Source organism: Cyclopterus lumpus, chromosome 9, assembly GCF_009769545.1.
Source record: "Cyclopterus lumpus isolate fCycLum1 chromosome 9, fCycLum1.pri, whole genome shotgun sequence".
Classification (NCBI taxonomy): domain Eukaryota; kingdom Metazoa; phylum Chordata; class Actinopteri; order Perciformes; family Cyclopteridae; genus Cyclopterus; species Cyclopterus lumpus.
In genome coordinates this window covers 1,707,501-1,730,000 of record NC_046974.1, presented here as the reverse complement: position 1 = coordinate 1,730,000, position 22,500 = coordinate 1,707,501, and the positions used below count along the sequence as shown (strand labels likewise).

General features: G+C 42.7%; 3 protein-coding genes across 4 annotated transcripts in view; 2 read left to right on the top strand and 1 right to left on the bottom strand.

Moving 5' to 3' along the window:
• Positions 1-22,500, bottom strand: part of prdm6 (PR domain containing 6) — a 77,124-nt gene that overhangs the window by 35,882 nt on the left and 18,742 nt on the right. The window contains exons 5-6 of the mRNA XM_034540716.1: positions 17,426-17,553; positions 56-180 (exon numbers count right to left, since the gene is read on the bottom strand). Of these exons, the coding sequence (XP_034396607.1) occupies positions 56-180; positions 17,426-17,553 (253 nt within the window). The remainder of the gene's footprint in view (positions 1-55; positions 181-17,425; positions 17,554-22,500) is intronic.
• Positions 2,550-9,255, top strand: LOC117736507 (GTPase IMAP family member 8-like). Its single transcript, XM_034541883.1, has 4 exons — positions 2,550-2,631; positions 3,815-3,875; positions 6,365-7,518; positions 7,744-9,255. Exons 2-4 carry the CDS (start codon positions 3,857-3,859, stop codon positions 9,253-9,255), a joined length of 2,685 nt encoding a protein of 894 aa, XP_034397774.1. The 5' UTR covers positions 2,550-2,631; positions 3,815-3,856.
• LOC117736021 (GTPase IMAP family member 8-like) lies at positions 11,577-16,420 on the top strand. 2 transcript variants are annotated; one of them, XM_034541017.1, is made up of 4 exons: positions 11,577-11,651; positions 11,783-11,827; positions 11,955-12,011; positions 12,838-16,420. In XM_034541017.1, the coding sequence occupies exons 3-4, from the start codon at positions 11,999-12,001 to the stop codon at positions 15,603-15,605; spliced, it is 2,781 nt and encodes a 926-aa protein (XP_034396908.1). In that variant the 5' UTR covers positions 11,577-11,651; positions 11,783-11,827; positions 11,955-11,998; the 3' UTR covers positions 15,606-16,420. The 2 variants fall into 2 exon arrangements, with proteins under 2 accessions (XP_034396908.1, XP_034396909.1); XM_034541018.1 differs by having other exon boundaries at positions 11,586-11,827.

The following is a 22,500-nucleotide window of genomic DNA, read 5'->3' as shown; positions in this document are numbered from 1 at the left end:
AACGGGACACGGTGACAACGGGACACGGTGACAACAGGACACGGTAAACACTCACGGTTCTCGTCCTGAGCGACGCACTGCAGCGGGATGCCGAAGAAGGAGGTGTACGAGTCGTTGTACCAGACCAGCAGCTCGGTGCCCCGGGGGATGTCCATGCAGGCCCGGTAGAAGATGCAGGACCTGCAGGGGCCAAGCGGACAACAGGCCTGGTTATGGTTATCATCTCATGGATGTTGTCAACGTGCAGCGTCCTGAGTAACAATAATCTGAGTAACTGATCAACTCTTCAGCAGGACAATAAAAACATCTATTTGAATGAAAACAAACATAGTTTTAGCTTGAAATGCTTCTATAACTTATTACAACAATATACATGGAGCAAGAACACCAGCAATCTAAATAATAAACAACAACAATCAAGCCTGGAAAACCACCATAAACACATCAGACAAAGTTTGAATTCCCCACGTTGTTGACAGTCACCCGAACGCTCCGAACTCAGAGTTCCACCCTCGTGTTTATTCATCTGGGTTTGTTTTGTAAAAATATATCAGTGTCATTTCCCACTTGTGAACGCTGCTTTTAGGAAATGTTTCAATAATGTTTGATGAAAAACACAAAAACGACATCATTAATTATGGAATCATGCATTCCCCCGTTAATAAAAGTGAGATAAAGAAATGTTTGAAGAGAGCAGTTAGTTCAGGGAGTTGAACTGAGCCTGTGTGTGTGTGTGTGTGTGTGTGTGTGTGTGTGCTTTTGCTTTATTAATTCTTTCCACACCGGGGGAGGGGTGTGGTGGTGCTGAACCATGTGAAAACACAGCCAGGAGGGACCGGGCTATAAATCAAACGTACCCAGTGACCTCCCAGGATAAAGAGAGGTACACTATGTATTTAAAACAAATGTATGACTTTAATACACACTCTGTGCTACATGCAGGCGGGGCCGCGCTATAAATCAAACACCCCCAACAGGCTCTCCCAGGTATGAAAAACAAAGACACCCGCTGGCCGACCGGTGGGACGCGGCGGCTCTCTGATCTCTCTTCTGTTTTCACACAAAGCAAAAAGTAGCTTTATGATCAGCTGTTGAATAATAACACGATCAGTGCGAGGTCGTAAATCAACCAACCCAAACACCTTCAGGGGTCACAAAGCGTCTCAACTCGGCCTTCTTCTGGGGTTTGGAACCCACTGGTTCCTAAAACCAGTGACACACAGCGCTGGGCCCTCAGCCTCATTTCATATACAATATTCAGTTCATGGACTCACACTTATTTTATTGAATATTTTATATTGTTAAAGGATTTTGGAATGGATGCTCAATTTAAATATATATTTTTACAAATCTCACGTACCCCCTGGAGTGCCTTCACATACCACAAGTACCCCCTGGTCATACAAGAACCCCCAGGTGCTACAAGAACCCTTAGGTGGTACAAGTACCCCCAGGTCCAGGTGGTACAAGTACCCCCTGGTCGTACAAGAACCCCCAGGTGGTACAAGTACCCCCTGGTCGTACAAGAACCCCCAGGGGGTACAAGTACCCCCAGGTCCAGGTCGTACAAGTACTCCCAGGTGCTACATGAACCCCCAGGCGGTACAAGTGCCCCCAGGTGCTACAAGTACCCCCAGGTGCTACAAGTACCCCCAGGTGCTACAAGAACCCCCAGGCGGTACAAGTACCCCCAGGTGCTACAAGTACCCCCAGTTGCTACAAGTACCCCCAGGTGCTACAAGTACCCCCAGGTGCTACAAGTATCCCCAGGCGGTACAAGTACCCCCAGGTGCTACAAGAACCCCCAGGTGGTACAAGTACCCCCAGGCGCTACAAGTACCCCCAGGCGGTACAAGTACCCCCAGGTGCTACAAGAACCCCCAGGTGGTACAAGTACCCCCAGGTGCTACAAGAACCCCCAGGCGGTACAAGTACCCCCAGGTGCTACAAGTACCCCCAGGTGCTACAAGTACCCCCAGGCGGTACAAGTACCCCCAGGTGCTACAAGAACCCCGAGGTGGTACAAGTACCCCCAGGTACAAGTACCCCCAGGCGGTACAAGTACCCCCAGGTACAAGTAGCCCCATTGGAGAACCACTGACGACGAGACTACGAGCCAAACAACGTTTACGGGGAACCCGGTCGTCCTCCAACAGGTGATTTTAACTTTTTAGTGAACAAGCAGAAAGAAAATATGTCAACAAAGAAAGATTCAAAACCAAAAAGCACAATAATGGACGAATTAAAAAGACATTTGGGAGCCCAACAAGAAGAGTTTGAATAAGCAGTGATGCCTCTCTGAGAACAGCCGTCTAACTTAAAGATGTTTTGATTTCATCCGGGAACGGACGAGTTCTACCGGTTTCTCCGAGTCTTGATCAGAAACCTCATGCGCTGACACGCCTGTTCCCGTCTTCAGGGCAACACCTACGTTAGGCTAACTTTAGGCTTGTTTGACCCCGATCCTGCAATCCTGACATTGCTGTCATACTTTTGGCACTTTCATTCTCCTTGTCAGTCCGATGGCTCCGCCCACTCGGCGTTGGCATACCTGCTTAAGACAACATGTCTTGATTTCACTGCCACGACTTTATTGAAACACTTTGAGGACGACGGCAGCGATTCTATCCGGTGAGCAGATTAAATGAATAATCAATAAACAAATAATATCATGTGAAGGAGACGTAGAACAATGTGTAGAATATATATATATGTATGTGTGTGTATGGAGCCTACAACTTGAACAAAAGACACTCTATTCTCTTAATAATATTATAGTATAATATTATTATTATTATTATCTTTATTGCCATCATTATTTTATTATTAAGAGGAAAAACATGGATTGTTTTGAACTTTGAAGAGAAATTATATGTTGTTTCTTCATGCTGCAGATATATTTGGAGTGTGTGTGTGTGTGTGAGTGTGTGTGTGAGTGTGTGTGTGTGTGTGAGTGTGTGTGTGTGAGTGTGTGTGTGTGTGTGTGAGTGTGTGTGTGTGTGAGTGTGTGTGTGTGAGTGTGTGTGTGTGTGTGTGAGTGTGTGTGTGTGTGTGTGTGTGAGTGTGAGTGTGTGTGAGTGTGTGTGTGTGTATGTGTGTGTGTGTGTGTGTGTGAGTGTGTGTGTGTGTGTGAGTGTGTGTGTGTGTGAGTGTGTGTGTGTGAGTGTGTGTGTGTGTATGTGTGTGTGAGAGTGTGTGTGTGAGTGTGTGTGAGTGTGTGTGTGTGAGTGTGTGTGTGTGTGTGTGAGTGTGTGTGTGAGTGTGTGTGTGTGTGTGTGTGTGTGTGCGTGTGTGTGTGTGAGTGTGTGTGTGTGTGTGTGTGTGTGTTATTGCAAGTGTTGGTTATTTGCTGATGTTCAACATAACCTGAAAATAATAGAACGATCTTTTGGTAAAGTTGGTCGTATCTATAAACTAATATTGGATTGCAATATTTATATTATATTTAAGGTATTTTTTTATACAGGTTTTGTATTCAGGTAATTCAACTATTTTCGTAAAAGGGATTCAAATCAAATATTGTTGCTTATATATTTAATGTAAAATCTTATGTTCGTATAGTGATTTAAAAAGGCACTCGTGATTAAAGTGGAAGGGGGCGGGGTCACGATCGCATATACATCATACCATATATAGTATGATATTGGACATTTCCTGTAAGGGTCCCTTAAAGACACATGCGCGAGCTTCTGTCTTTCGAGCTACATATTTTGGACATTTGTCAAACTTGAATGACTCGTAATCAACGCGCACATTGTTTACAGGCGGGGCTAAACATACGGCTAACGTGCTTCCCTTTCCTTCAAACCGACAGGCTCCGCCTCCCGCTACTGAGACGGAACTTCTCCTGCACAAAATGGCAAAATCAGCAGCTGGTGAGTCACAAAATGAGGAACGTTGAAATACATTGTTGTAAATATTGTTTCTTAACCAGAAGGTTTAAATATTGAACGGAACATGCTAGGTTTGAAACAAATGGAAACAGCGTTTATTGGCTGAGCAGTGTTTCCCAAAGTTATGAAATGTACGTCACCGTCTTAAAACAATGACCCGAGTCAACAGATCGTGCAGTCGTATATAGTTTATGGCAAAGTGGGACAGTTTTTATGAAACACTTATTATTTGATGATGCTAACCTCGATGCTAACCTCAATGCTAACCTCAATGCTAACCTCGGCCAGGAGTCAGATTGGCAAAGCCGGCCATCTTAGCTACGAGCTCATGTTCATAGAACATAAAGTAGTAACATGAAGTAGAACATGAAGTAGAACATAAAGTAGAACATAAAGTAGAACATGAAGGAGTAACATGAAGTAGAACATGAAGTAGAACATGAAGTAGAACATGAAGTAGAACATGAAGTAGTAACAGGAAGTAGAACATGAAGTAGTAACATGAAGTAGAACATGAAGGAGTAACATGAAGTAGAACATGAAGTAGAACATGAAGTAGAACATAAAGTAGTAACATGAAGTAGAACATGAAGTAGAACATGAAGTAGAACATAAAGTAGAACATGAAGTAGAACATGAAGTAGTAACATGAAGTAGAACATGAAGTAGAACATGAAGTAGAACATGAAGTAGTAACAGGAAGTAGAACAGGAAGTAGTAACAGGAAGTAGAACATGAAGTAGAACATGAAGTAGTAACAGGAAGTAGAACATGAAGTAGTAACATGAAGTAGAACATGAAGGAGTAACATGAAGTAGAACATGAAGTAGAACATGAAGTAGAACATGAAGTAGAACATGAAGTAGAACATAAAGTAGTAACATGAAGTAGAACATGAAGTAGAACATGAAGTAGAACATAAAGTAGAACATGAAGTAGAACATGAAGTAGTAACATGAAGTAGAACATGAAGTAGAACATGAAGTAGAACATGAAGTAGTAACAGGAAGTAGAACAGGAAGTAGTAACAGGAAGTAGAACATGAAGTAGAACATGAAGTAGTAACATGAAGTAGTAACATGAAGTATAACATGAAGTAGAACATGAAGTAGAACATGAAGTAGTAACAGGAAGTAGAACATGAAGTAGTAACATGAAGTAGAACATGAAGTAGAACATGAAGTAGTAACATGAAGTAGAACATGAAGTAGAACATGAAGTAGAACAGAAGTAGAACATGAAGTAGTAACATGAACTAGAACATGAAGTAGAACATGAAGTAGTAACATGAACTAGAACATGAAGTAGAACATGAACTAGAACATGAACTAGAACATGAACTAGAACATGAACTAGAACATGAAGTAGAACAGAAGTAGAACATGAAGTAGTAACATGAACTAGAATATGAACTAGAACATGAACTAGAACATGAACTAGAACATTAACTAGAACATGAAGTAGAACAGAAGTAGAACATGAAGTAGAACATGAACTAGAACATGAAGTAGAACATGAAGTAGAACATGAAGTAGAACATGAGGTAGAACATGAAGTAGAACATGAAGTAGAACATGAGGTAGAACATGAAGTAGAACATGAAGTAGAACATAAAGTAGAACATGAAGTAGAACATGAACTAGAACGTGAAGTAGAACAGAAGTAGAACATGAAGTAGAACATGAGGTAGAACATGAAGTAGAACATGAAGTAGAACATGAGGTAGAACATGAAGTAGAACAGAAGTAGAACATGAAGTAGAACATGAGGTAGAACATGAGGTAGAACATGAAGTAGAACATGAGGTAGAACATGAAGTAGAACATGAAGTAGAACATGAGGTAGAACATGAAGTAGAACATGAGGTAGAACATGAAGTAGAACATGAAGTAGAACATGAAGTAGAACATAAAGTAGAACATGAAGTAGAACATGAACTAGAACATGAAGTAGAACAGAAGTAGAACATGAAGTAGAACATGAAGTAGAACATGAACTAGAACATGAAGTAGAACAGAAGTAGAACATGAAGTAGAACATGAGGTAGAACATGAAGTAGAACATGAAGTAGAACATGAGGTAGAACATGAAGTAGAACAGAAGTAGAACATGAAGTAGAACATGAGGTAGAACATGAAGTAGAACATGAAGTAGAACATGAGGTAGAACATGAAGTAGAACATGAAGTAGAACACACACACACAGACATACACATCGCTGTAACATGATGTTACTTTAATTCATTATAAATATTTTTTTATATCGGCACTGATTTAAATGGATCTTGTGATTTGAAACAACCCAGTCTGCAAGAAAAAAAGTTGACATGAATTTTGACATTTCATACGCTTCAAATCGGCCTTGTACAGAAACGCTCTTGCTCTCTCACATAAATAATACTGTTCACACGATGAGATGAAACCTGTTTTCATTAATTTCTCATCAAACTTTTTGTCGACATTGTTTTACAGCGTCTGAGCTCAGGATTGTGCTTATTGGAAAAAGTCAGAATGAAAAGACAAAACTAACCAACGTGATCACGGGAACAACAGATAGTTCACGTCCAACAAAGTCCACGCACGTTGCCCATGTCACCAGCGAGTGGAAGAAAAGACACCTGACGGTCGTGCAACCGGGGGACGTCCTCACTATGCCGGAGAACACCGTGAGACACAGAATAATGACTTGCGTTGCCCAATGCCCCCCCGGACCCAACGCCCTGCTGCTGTTAGTGAAGCCCTCAGAGTTCACCGAGCGGGACCGACAAAAGATCAAGTTCATCATGAACTTCTTTGGACCAGAGGCCTTTAGATACGCAATTGTCGTCACAACGGAACATGACAGGATATGGAATTCCTCAGTTAATCAACTCCTCAAGGAATACGGACAAAGGCAGCACCAAATGATCTTCGTCAAAAATGAGTTTTCTCTCTGTGATCGTCATGAATTGATGGAGAAAATTGAGAACCTAGTGGATGACAACAGGGGACGGTATTTAACCTTTGCTGGAGAGACCGATACGATTGTCTCGCCTGTGAGTGCAAAACCCTCCCTGAACCTGGTGTTGTGTGGGAGACATGGGGCCTGGAAGACCTCAACGGCCAGAGCCATTCTGAGACAAAGAAAGATTGGTCCACCTGTCGACTCCTCACAGTGTGTTCAACATCAGGGAGAGGTGAGTGGACGTCAGGTTTCTCTGGTGGAGCTGCCCGCCTTGTGTGGGAAACCTCGGGAGGAAGTGATAGAAAGATGCCTCAGGTGTATCTCCCTGTGTGACCCTGAGGGCGTCCATGCCTTCCTCCTGGTCATACCTGTGGGTGCCCAAAGTGAGGAAGACAAGAAAGAGTTGGAGACCATCCAGAACACTTTCGGCTCCAGAGTCAATACTTTCAGCAGGATTCTTCTGACTGTGGAGGCTGGTCCCATCGCTCTAAACGCAGAGAGGTTTCAGCAGGAAAACAGAGACTTCAAAGAGCTCTTCCTGGGCTGCGGTGGACAATATCTGTTCTGCGACGTCAAGGACAAGCAGCAGGTGTCTGACGTTTTACGCAGAGTAGAAGACATGAAAGGTGTGGGATGCGGAAGCTTCACCAAAGATATGCTTCCCAAGCCTCCAAAGAATCCAGTTAGAAGAAAAGCAACACATCTGGTGATTCCGAGGGAACAGTTTCAAAGGATGGGGCCGAGAACAATGTCTCTAAGACCGCAAATCTATGCTGGGAAAACAGGTTCTACTTGGAAGGAGCCGAGTAGAGAGTCTCCTAGGAAGGAGTCTAGAACAGTCTTCACTCAAGAGGAGCCGAGAACAGAATCTACTTGGAAGGAGCCGAGTAGAGAGTCTCCTAGGAAGGAGTCTAGAACAGTCTCCACTCAAGAGGAGCCAAAAACAGAATCTACTCGGGGAAAGCTGAGTCTCAGGATGGTGCTGATTGGGAAGACTGGTTGTGGAAAGAGTGCCACTGGGAACACAATTTTGGGCAAGGAATGCTTCATTTCCAAAGTTGGGAGACTATCAGTGACCAAGCATTGCCAGAAAGAAATCGGGGAGATCGATGGGCGCCCCGTCGCCATCGTCGACACGCCCGGCTTGTACGACACCACCCTGTCCAACGAGGAGGTGAAGCAGGAGGTGGTGAAGTGCGTCACCATGTTGGCTCCCGGCCCTCACGTGTTCCTCCTGGTGCTGCAGATCGGCCGCCTGACACAAGAGGAGAAAGACACCGTGGAGCTGATCATGGACTTTTTTGGCAAGAATTCAAAAGACCACATCATCGTTTTATTCACGAGAGGAGACGACCTTAACAACCAAACAATTGAGAGCTACCTGGCAGATGATTCTGGTGGCTTCTTAAATAAACTGATAACTGAATGTGGGGGGAGATACCACGTCTTCAATAACAACGATAAAGAGAATCGTCCTCAAGTCAACCAGCTGCTGACCAAAGTGGAGTCAATGGTGAAGAGAAATGGCCACAGCTACTTCACCTCGGCTATGTTCCAAGGAGCCGAGGAAGCCAGACAAAAGGAGAGGCAGCTGAGGGAGATGGAAAGACAACATCGGGAAGAAATGACGATCCTAACTTTAGCGCTTGACCGACAAAGAGAAGAGAGTGCCAAAGAAAGGGAGGAACACAAGAAGAAGCTGGAGCTAATGGAGTGTGAGAGAAAGAGGGAAGAGCAAAGAAGGAAACAGCAGGACGACGCTCAACAACTCAAGTGGGAAGAGAAACTCCAAACTCTGGAAGAAGAACTACGATACATCTCAGAGAAGAACACCCTCCCCGAATGGGTGCTGCTGCAGGCGAGAGAAGCCGCCGTGAAAGGAAAAGAGGCTTGGGAGCGGGAGACGAAGGCGTGGTGGGAGAACCGATATCGAGAAGAAGAACAGAGACGAGAGGACAAAAGCCAAGAAGAGATCATCAGAATAGAACAGGAGAGGGAATGCAAAGCGTTGGAAGAGCACTACGAGAGGAAAAAGGAGGAAATCAGAAGGAGAAACCAAGAGACCAAAAAGAAAGAGGAAGAATTCTACGAGCTCTGCGAGAAGTCCACCGCGGATGTCTTCGCCCAGATGGAAAAGGAGGAACAGGAAATGAAGAATATGCAGATGAAACAACGCGACAAAAACATGCTGGTCTTCAGACAGCTGAGCAGAAACAAGTTCCACCACAGAGAGATCAAGAAATTGAATATGAAACAGGAAGAGGAAATGAAGGAGCTGAAGCTGCAACTGTTCCTCGACAACAGGGATCACCTGAACAAGGAGATCAATGACCTGAAGAAGATACACGAGGAGGAAATCAACACATGGATAGAAGCTCACATGGAGAAAGCCATACAAGGCAAGTGCTCCATTTTATGAGACGTCTGTCTGCAAATCTCCGTTTGTGTTCGTTTTCCTTTCAAACTGGTTGGTTTAACCAACGTCTGACATGACAAAACAATAACTAACAAATGTATCGTTGAAAGAGCAAACGTCTGAACTCAATGGACACGCCCGGTGCTCAGAACGTCTTTGACTTGTTGAGGCTGATGAACGTTCAGGGTAACATGTCTTTATCATCACCTACAATAACTTTGAAACCGATAGTTGACTATTTACTTTTAAGGGCACAGGCTCAATAAATGTAGACATATATAATAAATAAGTGTTTGTTTTTACAGGGAATGTCCTGTTTTTTTTAATGTTTGCATGATAATCAATGAGCCCACAATGCTTTGACATTATGTTCACATTTGATGATGTTTTAAAAACCCATAGAACACTTATTTCTAGTTGCGTATGCAGAGGGTATTGAACACGTTTGCTGCACTCAGTTCTTATCATATCTTTCTGTTCATAAAGAATCCCATTTCCTCACGGTGGACCAGTTGGACCTGTTTCCTGGTTCACCGCTGCACAACAGAACTTCTGCTTTGTTGTCGCGCTCTTCGTCTGTTGTTTGTGGTTTCTCTGTTTTACTTTTTAATATTAAAGATAAATGCTTCACGACATTTTTGTGTTTTGTGTTTGTGTTTCTATGGTTGTCTGTTTAGTGTGTGGACAGACCAACAACATAAACAAGTGTTATTGTTGTTATTATTAAGTATTCAGGATAGAAGCAGTAGTGTTTAGTACATGAAGTGATATTATGATATTATTTGTGTAATGGGTGAAATATGAAGTGTTTGTTGTGTAGATTGAACCCACAGGACGGATGTGCACTGAGTTTCTGTCCGACTGCATTCCTGAACAGCACGTTTACCAAACAGCTGAACCTTTCATACAACATGCAGCCACAAGTGCTTCACAAAGAAATATTAAATAAATAAACAATGTGCACATCAATAAAAGTATAATGTTCAAAACAAGAAATCTATGAATAAAAAGCTTTAATGACATAATAATAATAATACTATTAATAATGATCATTATAATTATAATAATTATAATAATAATAAATATATTATTGTAATAAATTGTATTTGTATAGCGCTTTACAAAGTAAAAAACAATGAATAAAGCTTTAATGACATAATAATAATACTATTAATAATGATTATAATTATTGATCTGCTTGTGTACTTTATGGTCTTTCGGGTGACATCTGTTGCTGTACGTTAAAATATGTTGAACACGCCGACGTGGCAGAAATGAGCTGGTTATGAAGTCAGAAAGAATGCCATTACTTGCCCCGCCCCCTTCATGCAGTCCTTCCAGGAATGAAACAATGAAGATGATTCCACCTTTGATTTTATCTTAACAGAAACACACTCCCGTTCCCGTCTTCAGGGGAATTCTCAGAGCTGCAGACGATAGGATGCATGCAGATTTATGCAAATATCTGATCAAACTTCCTTCAAAAGTCAAATATTATCTCTGAGAGAAACACATGAGCTCCACTTCCTGTCCAACGGTTACTGCACATCACGTTCCTTTGAGAGATCCGCGATGCCGCTTGGCCTTTTAATGGAGATCTACACATCTATATTGATTCTATTCTCTTGTTATGCCTCCACGGTGTGTTTTTAGGTTCTCCGTCTGTACGTTATGTGCGTCCCAATCTCGTGAACATGAAATTTGATGAAACGCCCGAGGGGGATTTCTTCAAATTTTGGCAAAAAATCGTTTGTCCTAGACTTCAAAATAAACTAATTAACCTTCGGTGGTCAAAGGTCAAGGTCATCGTGACCTCACTTCTGTCTCATTCTCGTGAATGTAAGGTCACGGTGACCTTGAAGGAAATAAAAAAAATATATATATTAAATACCTCACGAGACATATTTTTGTCCCCCACAAAAAAATACTAATACAAATCAAGAATTGATACAATAATTATGACAATTTCACCTAAATGTCTAAAACAGTGGTTCTCAATGAGGGTGTGTGAGATAAAAAAATAAAAAACATATATATATATTTAAAATTAGCCTCCATTAAAAAATCCCTTTAAAATAGTTATTTAATAAATATTCAATAGAATGTAAGTGTAATAACCTGAATTGTATATATTCTATATTAAATCAGACACTGATGGCACAGCGCTGAGTATTACATATTTCTATTCTACCAAAAGAGACCAATGATCTAAAAAGGATTAAATGCTGCAGCTGATTGGCTGGCGAAGTCGAGGCGGTACTCTGAAGAACCGGTTGTTGAGTCACGCTCGTCGTTCCTCAACAACCCGTTAAAAAGGCAGTCGGGTCAAGTTCACGTCAGTCTGGAGCTGCGACTCCTCCGAGCGCTCATGAACATTCACGCTGCGACGACTCCACCTGGTGAGTAGACGACCAGAGAGGAATAAAGCTACTGAGGAAACACGTGTGGAACAATGGGAGAGAATAAACGTAGGACAGAAAGCCTTTCGTTTGGATTAATTCATTGAAATCTGTGGACCTCTAATCCTCAGGCGGCCGTTGCTGGCGGTGAGAAATAAACTACACGGCAACTTCAGGTGAGAGCAGAAGGTTTGGTGTGGGAAGAGGAAACAAGAGAAGAGGAATGACAGCTAGCAGCCGACTAGGAAACTGGCATTGACGCTTTCTCTAAAATAAACTGTTGAACTTTTCATTCTTTTGCAGATATAAACTCTGTTTATTTCTCTCCCGCGAGCCGAAGAGACACAATGGCGACAATCGGTGAGTCAGTTTGCGAGCAGGTAAATGAACCCCGGCATGACGCCGCCCTGCGAGTCGGCCCCGGGCCAACAGGAGGCTGGAATGTTCTCGGCCCGGTTGCCTAACGTTGTCCTTTCTGTGGGCTTTGCTCTTTAAAAAATGTCAACTGAAGACACAAAAGGTGTCCGTTGCTTGTTGCCCGATGCATTCGTAACAAACACTTGTTTCACTCTTTGGAAGCAGATGTTCGTGGCTGTGCATCTGCATGTTGAGGATGTTCTGGCCCTTTAAAAGCTAAACGGATTGATTCACGTTGCTTTAAGGTCAAATGTCTTTGTTTTTATTTTAGACCAAAGACAGACATGTGACAATCTTAAAACTAGTTTCCAGGTCTCTCTTAATGTAAAACTAGAAAAACAACTATTGTATAAACTCAAGAATAGAAAGTACTGAAGAGGGATTTGCTATTTTAGAGCAAACAGTAGAATATCATCTTTAAATAATTACATTTTGACATTTCTTCTTATCTTAATGCCCAGAATATTTTCACGATATCAATATATTTGAATAATTTCTGCGCAAAACAATTAGTGCACTATCGTATGAAAGCTATGGATCTCATGCCGTTAAAATATTTCCCTGAGGATTATTGTATTTAACATCATTTACATTTGTATACCTTCTGTTAGTGATTCAATGCCAAGAGAAAAAAATGTGTATGTCAATCAAAAAACATTTCCTCATGAGCCAAAGTCAAATAATAAAAAGTTGCTCTTGTAAGATAAAATAACGTATGATTATAAAATCATATGCATTTTTTAATGCTTTGGCATTTGTTGTTTTGCAGCGTCTGAACTTAGGATCTTGGTGTTTGGAAAGAAATCAAACGAAAAAACGAGACTGAGTGACTTCATCACGAGGGAAAAAGAGAGTCTGTATCAGAAAGTGACGAAGCAATGCACCTTCGCCGGTGGAGAATGGAGGGGCACGCAGCTAAAGGTGGTGAACACCTCAGACGTCTTCGGTCTGCCGGAGGACCGGGTGAGACACGAGACGAGAAGGTGCGTCGCTCTTTGTGCTCCGGGGCCAAACGTCCTCCTGTTGCTGGTGAGGCCGTCGGATTTCGATGAAGAGGACAGACGGAAATGTGAGTTAATTCTGAGCTTCTTTGGTCCGGATGCCTTTAACTACTCGATGGTCGTCAGAGCGCAGGTGGAAGAGGCGGACAACCCGTCTGTGGACCAAGTCGTCCGAGACTGCAGCCAGAGGGAGCACAGCATCGACTTGGACGGACAAGGTCTCGCGGATTGTGATTATAAAGAACTGATTGGAAAGATGCAGAACATAGTGAAAGACAACAAAGGAGGGCATCTAAACTGTATTGAAGAGGCTGATCCCAGAGCAGCGTCCGTAACATCCAAGCCTCCCCTGAACTTAGTGCTGTGTGGGAGACATGGAGCCTGGAAGACCTCGACGGCCAGAGCCATTCTGGGACAAAGAGAGTTTGGTCCACCTGTCGACTCCTCAGAGTGTGTTCAACATCAGGGAGAAGTGAGCGGACGTCGGGTTTCTCTGGTGGAGCTGCCCGCCTTGTGTGGGAAGCCTCGGGAGGAAGTGATGGAGGAATCCTTCAGGTGTGTCTCCCTGTGTGGCCCTGAGGGCGTCCATGCCTTCATCCTGGTCATACCTATGGGTGCCCAAAGTGAGGAAGACCAGAAAGAGTTGGAGACCATCCAGAACACTTTCACATCTAGTGTGAATGACTTCACCGTGATTCTGTTCACTGTCAAGTCAGATCCTCATTCTGCAGAAGTCGTGAGATGCCTGAAGGAGAATACGCAAATTCGGGACCTCTGCCGGAACTGTGGAGATCGACATGTCGTCTCAGACCTCAGAGACCAGCAGCAGGCCTCCGATGTGTTGCACACTGTGGAGAAGATGACCGCTGGCACATCCGGAGGTTTCACAAAGGAAATGATGGCCAAGCCCCGGGTGGGTAAGGCTGCAAAGCCAGAACCTGCACCGAAGAGGGACGTCTATGAACGTCCGAACAGAGAGTGCCTCAGGATAGTGCTGATTGGGAAGACAGGTTCTGGAAAGAGTGCCAGTGCGAACACCATTTTGGGCAAAGCGTGCTTCAAATCTAAAGCCAGCCCAAAGTCGGTGACAGAGTTTTGCCACAAAGAAACCGGGGACATCGAAGGACGTCCCGTCGCCATCGTCGACACGCCCGGCTTGTACGACACCACCCTGTCCAACGAGGAGGTGAAGCAGGAGCTGGTGAAGTGCGTCACCATGTTGGCTCCCGGCCCTCACGTGTTCCTCCTGGTGCTGCAGATCGGCCGCCTGACACAAGAGGAGAAAGACACCGTGGAGCTCATCAAGGGGTTTTTCGGAAAGAAGTCGGAAGACTACATCATCGTCATATTCACCAGAGGAGACGACCTTCAAGGGAAATCCTTTAAGAGCTACATGCAGGAAGACAGCAAAGGCTTTGTTCGAAGACTCCTGGATGACTGCGGAGGAAGATACCAGGTCTTCAACAACAAACACCACAATGTCGATTCGGTCCGAGAGCTATTGAGCAAAGTCGACTCGATGGTGAAGAAGAACGGCGGCGACTGCTACACCTCCAAGATGTTCCAAGAAGCTGAAGCAGCCATACAGAAGGAAATGAAGAGGATCCTGAAAGGAAAGGAGGGAGAGATCGAGAAAGAGAAGACAGACTTTGAAAATAAACACATCGAAGTCATTCAGGCCAAGCAGAAGGAATTGACCGAACAAGCCACCAAAAACCAACGAGACAGAGAACTGAAAACCAAACTCATCCAGATGAAGGCGGAACACATTAAGATGGAGCAGGAGAAGATGGAGAAGGACCAAGAGGAGAGAAGAGCCCAGGAAAGGAAGACAAAAATGCAGGATGAGATCCAAAAAATGCAGTGGAAACAAAGCCTGGAAGCCGCCGGCAAAGTGCAGACGGAGAGCGGAGAGGAGATGAGGCAAGTGCAGGAGATCTGGGAGAAGGAGCACAGCGAGAGGTGGGAGAAGCAATACCAGGAGGACCAGCGGAGGCGACAGGAGGAGCAAGCGCAGCTGCAGAGGCTCAAGGAAGAGTACGAACAGGAGAAACGCCAGCTGAAGAAAAACAGGAAGGATGATCGACTCAGGAAAGAAAAAGAAGAGATGGAGTTAAAGAAATTGCAAGAGACCCTGATGAAGAATCTGATGGTGATCCAGAAAAAACACGAAGAAGACGCCAGACAGCAGGCGGAGGAATTCAACGACTTCCGACAGAGTTACGCCGACGACTTCGACGCTCTGACGGAGAAGCACGGCAAGGACATGGAGGACCTGAAGGAGCGGTACCAGAAGCACAACGAGCTGCTCGTACAGCAGCTGTGCAAACACAACCCCTACCGGAGAGACTTCGACCGGCTGGTCAGGAAACAGGAAGACGAAAGGAACGAAATGACGGCCACGCTTCGTCCAGCGAACAGAGAAAACATGTACGAAGAAATCAGCGAGCTGAGGGCGAAGCACGAGGAGGAACAAAACCAGTGGATACAAGAACACGTGAAGAAAGCCAGAAGAAGGAACTGCCCCATCTTATGAGCCGTGGTGGGACGTGACAACAGCAGCCAGTTCCTCACGAGACGCACAACGGGCCACAACACAAAGACTTGTTTAGCGAGGTCAGCGTTCAGTCGGACGGATCTATTATAACCGATAACCATCACTAGAAACCTGCATTCTCGGCAATGGCCACCAGGAGGAGTCTGCTCCCTTGGTCGCTCAAAACCACATTTTACATTTTTCCCGTGTTTTGCTTCTCAACTGTAGTGAAGGAAGTTGAAGTGCATCACAATGTTTTATGTCTCTTTGAAGCATGAATTGAAATGAATTGGTATATAAATATATATATCTATATTTGCAGGAAGGTAGTATACCATGCATGTCATCTTTCCGTTGTAAGTACATATCAGACATTGAACGTCATCTTTTACATAAAATGAAGTTGAAATGATTCTTCTGGTTTTAAAAACATCTCGCTGAAAAAGGAGCACAATTAGCCGGCCGGCACATTTAAAGTAATTAAAGTTGATTAATGTGTGTTGTGCTTATGAACATGTAAATGTAATTAAATCCTTCATTTGGTGGATAGATTTTGAAAAAGGGGGGAGATGAAATGTAGAGTGGCGGACCAAAAGTTAATCACAGTGGCAGGAAGTTTAAATTTAAAGTTCGCACTGTAATAATATTTTTATTTTATTTTTATTAATTTGTGCTTAATATCATCATATCTTATGAACGCTAAGGTGCCTTATCGAGTTCAGAAGGTTTCTTGTGAAAAAGAAATCACCAAATATGTATTTTTTGTTTCATGTAAACACACTTCACTGATTAATAAACGAATATGGACAAATCAACATTTCAAGAGTCTTAATAAAGGAAGATATCAAATATGTATTATGATACGAGCTGGTTCTCCAGCTGAAGGACTTCATGACTCAACAGAAATTATGAACAATAATGTTTCACTTCTAAATTAACAGAGCAACAAGCTCTGTGCTTATTGTGGTATTTAAATATTTAGTTTGTCCTGGAAAAGGCAGATTCATGGGTCATCAGTCTGTTTATCATAACTGCCTCCGTCATAAGCCTGATCAATAAAGGTTTTATGAGCATCGAGGAAGGGTTCCCCTGGTTAGCACTCTGAATGAAGACAAACGCATAGCGTCCATGTACCTATTACTCAATCATTACCCAAGCATATTATTCTATATTCCACATTAAACACTGCACTGTAAGTGTAATATTTTAAAGGCTTCTGCACATCAAAGGTGTCCAATCGATGCATCTCATAAGTCGCCTGCACAGATTCTTGATAACCTCCATGTGCAGACGTAGGAATGATAACCAGGATTCCTCTGGCATCGACCCTTCTGTTGTCTAACCGCTTCAGAAGCCACGCCCACATTCCGCGGGACTTGACTGTGCCGTGATTGGCTGCTGGTCATTGCCTCAACATGACAACGACAGGAAGTAGAACGGTAGCTGGGACTTAAACTCCCAAACAGAGTCTGCTCACCTGAAACCCAGGAGGTGTCCCACAAATAGATACATGATGTAATAATCCATTTTCCAAAACCGCTTATCCTATTCAGGGTCGGGGGCGCTGGAGTCGATCATTCACACCTTTTAAAGCCTCCAGTTGACCCCACCTGCATGTCTTTGGACCGTGGGAGGAAGACGGAGAACCCGGAGGGAACCCACGCTGACACGGGGAGAACATGCACACTCCGCCGGGGTTCAGGGATCGAACCCGGACCCCTGCTCTTGCCGTGAGGTGACAGTGCTCTCCACTACACCACGGTGCATAAACAATAATCAAATTAAAATGAAGCACACTGAGAGGATCCGACTGGTCTCACCTGTACTGGACCACCATCATGTTCTGCTCCCCGCAGTGTCGGGCACAGCGGATGTACCTCATCCAGCTGGACTTGCTGGGGTCGTTCCCGTCTATGAAGTGCTGCAGCGTCCCCTCTGCATCGTAGATCTGCACCACAGAGAGGACCGGGTCAGGAGGGAAAGCAGCGCACGTGACAGAGCACGTGACAGCGCACGTGACAGCGCACGTGACAGAGCACGTGACAGAGCACGTGACAGAGCACGTGACAGCGCACGTGACAGCGCACGGCTCATGATGATGAATGCAGTGTGTAAGTTCAACAGCGTGAGCAGGAACCACAGACAGTGATGAAGGTTACGGACACGTCTTCATCTGTGATCCAATACATACAATATGATACAGATGATGTGACACATCTCATAATAAGTAACAAAGGAAGAGAAGAACAATCAAGATCGTACAGGAAGGAGAGAAGGATGCAAGACACACGACTAATCCTAACTAGTAGTTGAGTTGTCTAAACCTAACTAGTAGTTTAGTCGTCTAAACCTAACTAGTAGTTTAGTCATCTAAACCTAACTGAGTAGTTTAGTTGTCTAAACCTAACTAGTAGATTAGTTGTCTAAACCTAACTAGTAGTTTAGTCGTCTAAACCTAACTAGTAGTTGAGTTGTCTAAACCTAACTAGTAGATTAGTTGTCTAAACCTAACTGAGTAGATTAGTTGTCTAAACATAACTAGTAGTTTCGTTGTCTAAATCTAACTAGTAGTTGAGTTGTCTAAACCTAACTAGTAGTTTAGTTGTCTAAACCTAACTAGTAGTTTAGTCGTCTAAACCTAACTAGTAGATTAGTTGTCTAAATCTAACTAGTAGTTGAGTTGTCTAAACCTAACTAGTAGATTAGTTGTCTAAACCTAACTAGTAGTTTAGTCGTCTAAACCTAACTAGTAGTTTAGTTGTCTAAATCTAATTAGTAGATTAGTTGTCTAAACCTAACTAGTAGTTTAGTTGTCTAAACCTAACTAGTAGATTAGTTGTCTAAACCTAACTAGTAGTTTAGTCGTCTAAAACCCAACTAGTAGTTTAGTTGTCTAAACCTAACTAGTAGTTGAGTTGTCTAAACCTAACTAGTAGATTAGTTGTCTAAACCTAACTAGTAGATTAGTTGTCTAAACCTAACTAGTAGTTGAGTTGTCTAAATCTAATTAGTAGTTGAGTTGTCTAAACCTAACTAGTAGATTAGTTGTCTAAACCTAACTAGTAGTTTAGTTGTCTAAACCTAACTAGTAGTTTAGTCGTCTAAACCTAACTAGTAGTTTAGTTGTCTAAACCTAACTAGTAGTTTAGTTGTCTAAATCTAATTAGTAGTTGAGTTGTCTAAACTTAACTAGTAGTTTAGTCGTCTAAACCTAACTAGTAGATTAGTTGTCTAAACCTAACTAGTAGTTGAGTTGTCTAAATCTAATTAGTAGTTGAGTTGTCTAAACCTAACTAGTAGATTAGTTGTCTAAACCTAACTAGTAGTTTAGTTGTCTAAACCTAACTAGTAGTTGAGTTGTCTAAACCTAACTAGTAGTTTAGTTGTTTTAATTATAGTAACACTTTAAGGTTTCTTATCACACTTCACTTTTCTTTTGTTAGTATGTACAATAATTGTATTAAAATATCATGTGGTTCCCCCCAGTAGTCCCAGTAGTCTCAGTAGTCATAGTAGTCCCAGTAGTCTCAGTAGTCCCAGTAGTCATAGTAGTCTCAGTAGTCATAGTAGTCCCAGTAGTCTCAGTAGTCTCAGTAGTCATAGTAGTCCCAGTAGTCTCAGTAGTCATAGTAGTCCCAGTAGTCCCAGTAGTCATAGTAGTCCCAGTAGTCCCAGTAGTCATAGTAGTCCCAGTAGTCTCAGTAGTCTCAGTAGTCATAGTAGTCTCAGTAGTCATAGTAGTCCCAGTAGTCCCAGTAGTCATATTAGTCCCAGTAGTCCCAGTAGTCATAGTAGTCCCAGTAGTCTCAGTAGTCCCAGTAGTCCCAGTAGTCCCAGTAGTCATAGTAGTCCCAGTAGTCTCAGTAGTCTCAGTAGTCATAGTAGTCCCAGTAGTCTCAGTAGTCCCAGTAGTCATAGTAGTCTCAGTAGTCATAGTAGTCCCAGTAGTCCCAGTAGTCTCAGTAGTCATAGTAGTCCCAGTAGTCTCAGTAGTCTCAGTAGTCATAGTAGTCCCAGTAGTCTCAGTAGTCCCAGTAGTCATAGTAGTCTCAGTAGTCATAGTAGTCCCAGTAGTCTCAGTAGTCTCAGTAGTCATAGTAGTCCCAGTAGTCTCAGTAGTCATAGTAGTCCCAGTAGTCCCAGTAGTCATAGTAGTCCCAGTAGTCCCAGTAGTCATAATAGTCCCAGTAGTCTCAGTAGTCCCAGTAGTCCCAGTAGTCCCAGTAGTCTCAGTAGTCATAGTAGTCCCAGTAGTCTCAGTAGTCTCAGTAGTCATAGTAGTCCCAGTAGTCTCAGTAGTCCCAGTAGTCATAGTAGTCCCAGTAGTCCCAGTAGTCCCAGTAGTCTCAGTAGTCTCAGTAGTCATAGTAGTCCCAGTAGTCTCAGTAGTCCCAGTAGTCATAGTAGTCCCAGTAGTCATAGTAGTCCCAGTAGTCTCAGTAGTCCCAGTAGTCATAGTAGTCCCAGTAGTCCCAGTAGTCTCAGTAGTCCCAGTAGTCATACTAGTCCCAGTAGTCCCAGTAGTCCCAGTAGTCATAGTAGTCCCAGTAGTCCTAGTAGTCCCAGTAGTCCCAGTAGTCCCAGTAGTCATAGTAGTCCCAGTAGTCCTAGTAGTCCTAGTAGTCCTAGTAGTCCCAGTAGTCCCAGTAGTCCCAGTAGTCCCAGTAGTCCCAGTAGTCATAGTAATCCCAGTAGTCCCAGTAGTCCCAGTAGTCCCAGTAGTCATAGTAGTCCCAGTAGTCATAGTAGTCCCAGTAGTCCCAGTAGTCATAGTAGTCATAGTAGTCTCAGTAGTCCCAGTAGTCCCAGTAGTCATAGTAGTCTCAGTAGTCCCAGTAGTCATAGTAGTCTCAGTAGTCCCAGTAGTCCCAGTAATCCCAGTAGTCATAGTAGTCCCAGTAGTCATAGTAGTCTCAGTAGTCCCAGTAGTCATAGTAGTCTCAGTAGTCCCAGTAGTCCCAGTAATCCCAGTAGTCATAGTAGTCCCAGTAGTCATAGTAGTCCCAGTAGTCCCAGTAGTCATAGTAGTCATAGTAGTCTCAGTAGTCCCAGTAGTCCCAGTAGTCATAGTAGTCTCAGTAGTCCCAGTAGTCATAGTAGTCTCAGTAGTCCCAGTAGTCCCAGTAATCCCAGTAGTCATAGTAGTCCCAGTAGTCATAGTAGTCTCAGTAGTCCCAGTAGTCATAGTAGTCATAGTAGTCATAGTAGTCCCAGTAGTCATAGTAGTCTCAGTAGTCCCAGTAGTCATAGTAGTCTCAGTAGTCCCAGTAGTCTCAGTAGTCCCAGTAGTCCCAGTAGTCCCAGTAGTCATAGTAGTCCCAGTAGTCATAGTAGTCTCAGTAGTCCCAGTAGTCATAGTAGTCTCAGTAGTCCCAGTAGTCATAGTAGTCTCAGTAGTCCCAGTAGTCATAGTAGTCCCAGTAGTCCCAGTAGTCCCAGTAGTCCCAGTAGTCTCAGTAGTCCCAGTAGTCATAGTAGTCCCAGTAGTCCCAGTAGTCATAGTAATCCCAGTAGTCCCAGTAGTCCCAGTAGTCCCAGTAGTCCCAGTAGTCTCAGTAGTCCCAGTAGTCATAGTAGTCCCAGTAGTCCCAGTAGTCATAGTAATCCCAGTAGTCCCAGTAGTCCCAGTAGTCATAGTAATCCCAGTAGTCCCAGTAGTCCCAGTAGTCCCAGTAGTCATAGTAGTCTCAGTAATCCTAGTAGTAAGAAATTAATTTAGCGGATTTTTCATCCCCAAAACTACACCGTTTATCTCAGCCAAGAAGCTGTAAAAACCGACAGTCCTTGAACACATCGTGTGCAGCAAACACTTGTTGCCAAATCAAAACCGTTGATATATTTCAGAAAAGACGTTTTGTCCAAAAATAAAACGTTTGCTGATCTTGTAAAAAACATCCTTAATGAACGCGTTATTATGGGTAATAAATACATGAATAAAGTTAATTTAGCTACATCCTGTCTTTTCGAAATAAACTTAAACCATAAACCATATTAAATAATAATACTAATTAAAAAGTTACATTTCTTTCTAAAAAAACATGCAAATTATTATCAGATTTCTTGCCAAATAGGTTTCTTGACATATAAGGAATATGAATGTTGGTGCATAATGGTCACAATTAAGAGAGAAATAAAGATAAACAAGCAATGCAAATAAAGAATATTAAAATAAAAAATTAATGATAAAAAGAAAAGTGAAAGATACATATTTTTAAAAAGTCAAAGAGCTGCACAGCATTTAAAATAAAGTAAAAAAAATCAAAAAATATTAGTGCTACATGAAATAAACTAGATCTAATAATAGCAGCTGATAAAGTGGCAGCGCCCCCTCGTGGTGGGAGGGACACATTGTAAAAGAGCATGTTTTTATTTTCTCACAGGAAGCACTTTGCACTTCCAGCTTTTCAAAATAAAATAAATTAATAAAAGATATGGCTTTAGAATCATTATTTTCGAATTAATTTTTTTAAACTGCATTTTTAAAATCAAGTTGCATCAAATGATGCATAGAAGCAATAAAAAGATGGCGATCGTATTTTTATCTTAAACGTCAAATTAAAATATTTAACAAAAATCTAAAATTCTATTTTTGGGGATTTCTCTCAGGAAATTAACAAGATATATAATTATTTATATATAATACTATATTTTATATAATATGACACTGAATATTATGTATATAACACATAATATGATATATTATGTTTAATGGAGTCACGGAGCAACAGGAAGTAGATCGTTTAGATCTCACTGAACCTGAAGTGGACGACGTCGGAGAGTCTGATCTGTCTTTACTGGAGGAGAGGAGGGGTTAACACACACACACACACACACACACACACACACACACACACACAGACGGCCATGTGTGTGTGTGTGTGTGTGTGTGTGTGTG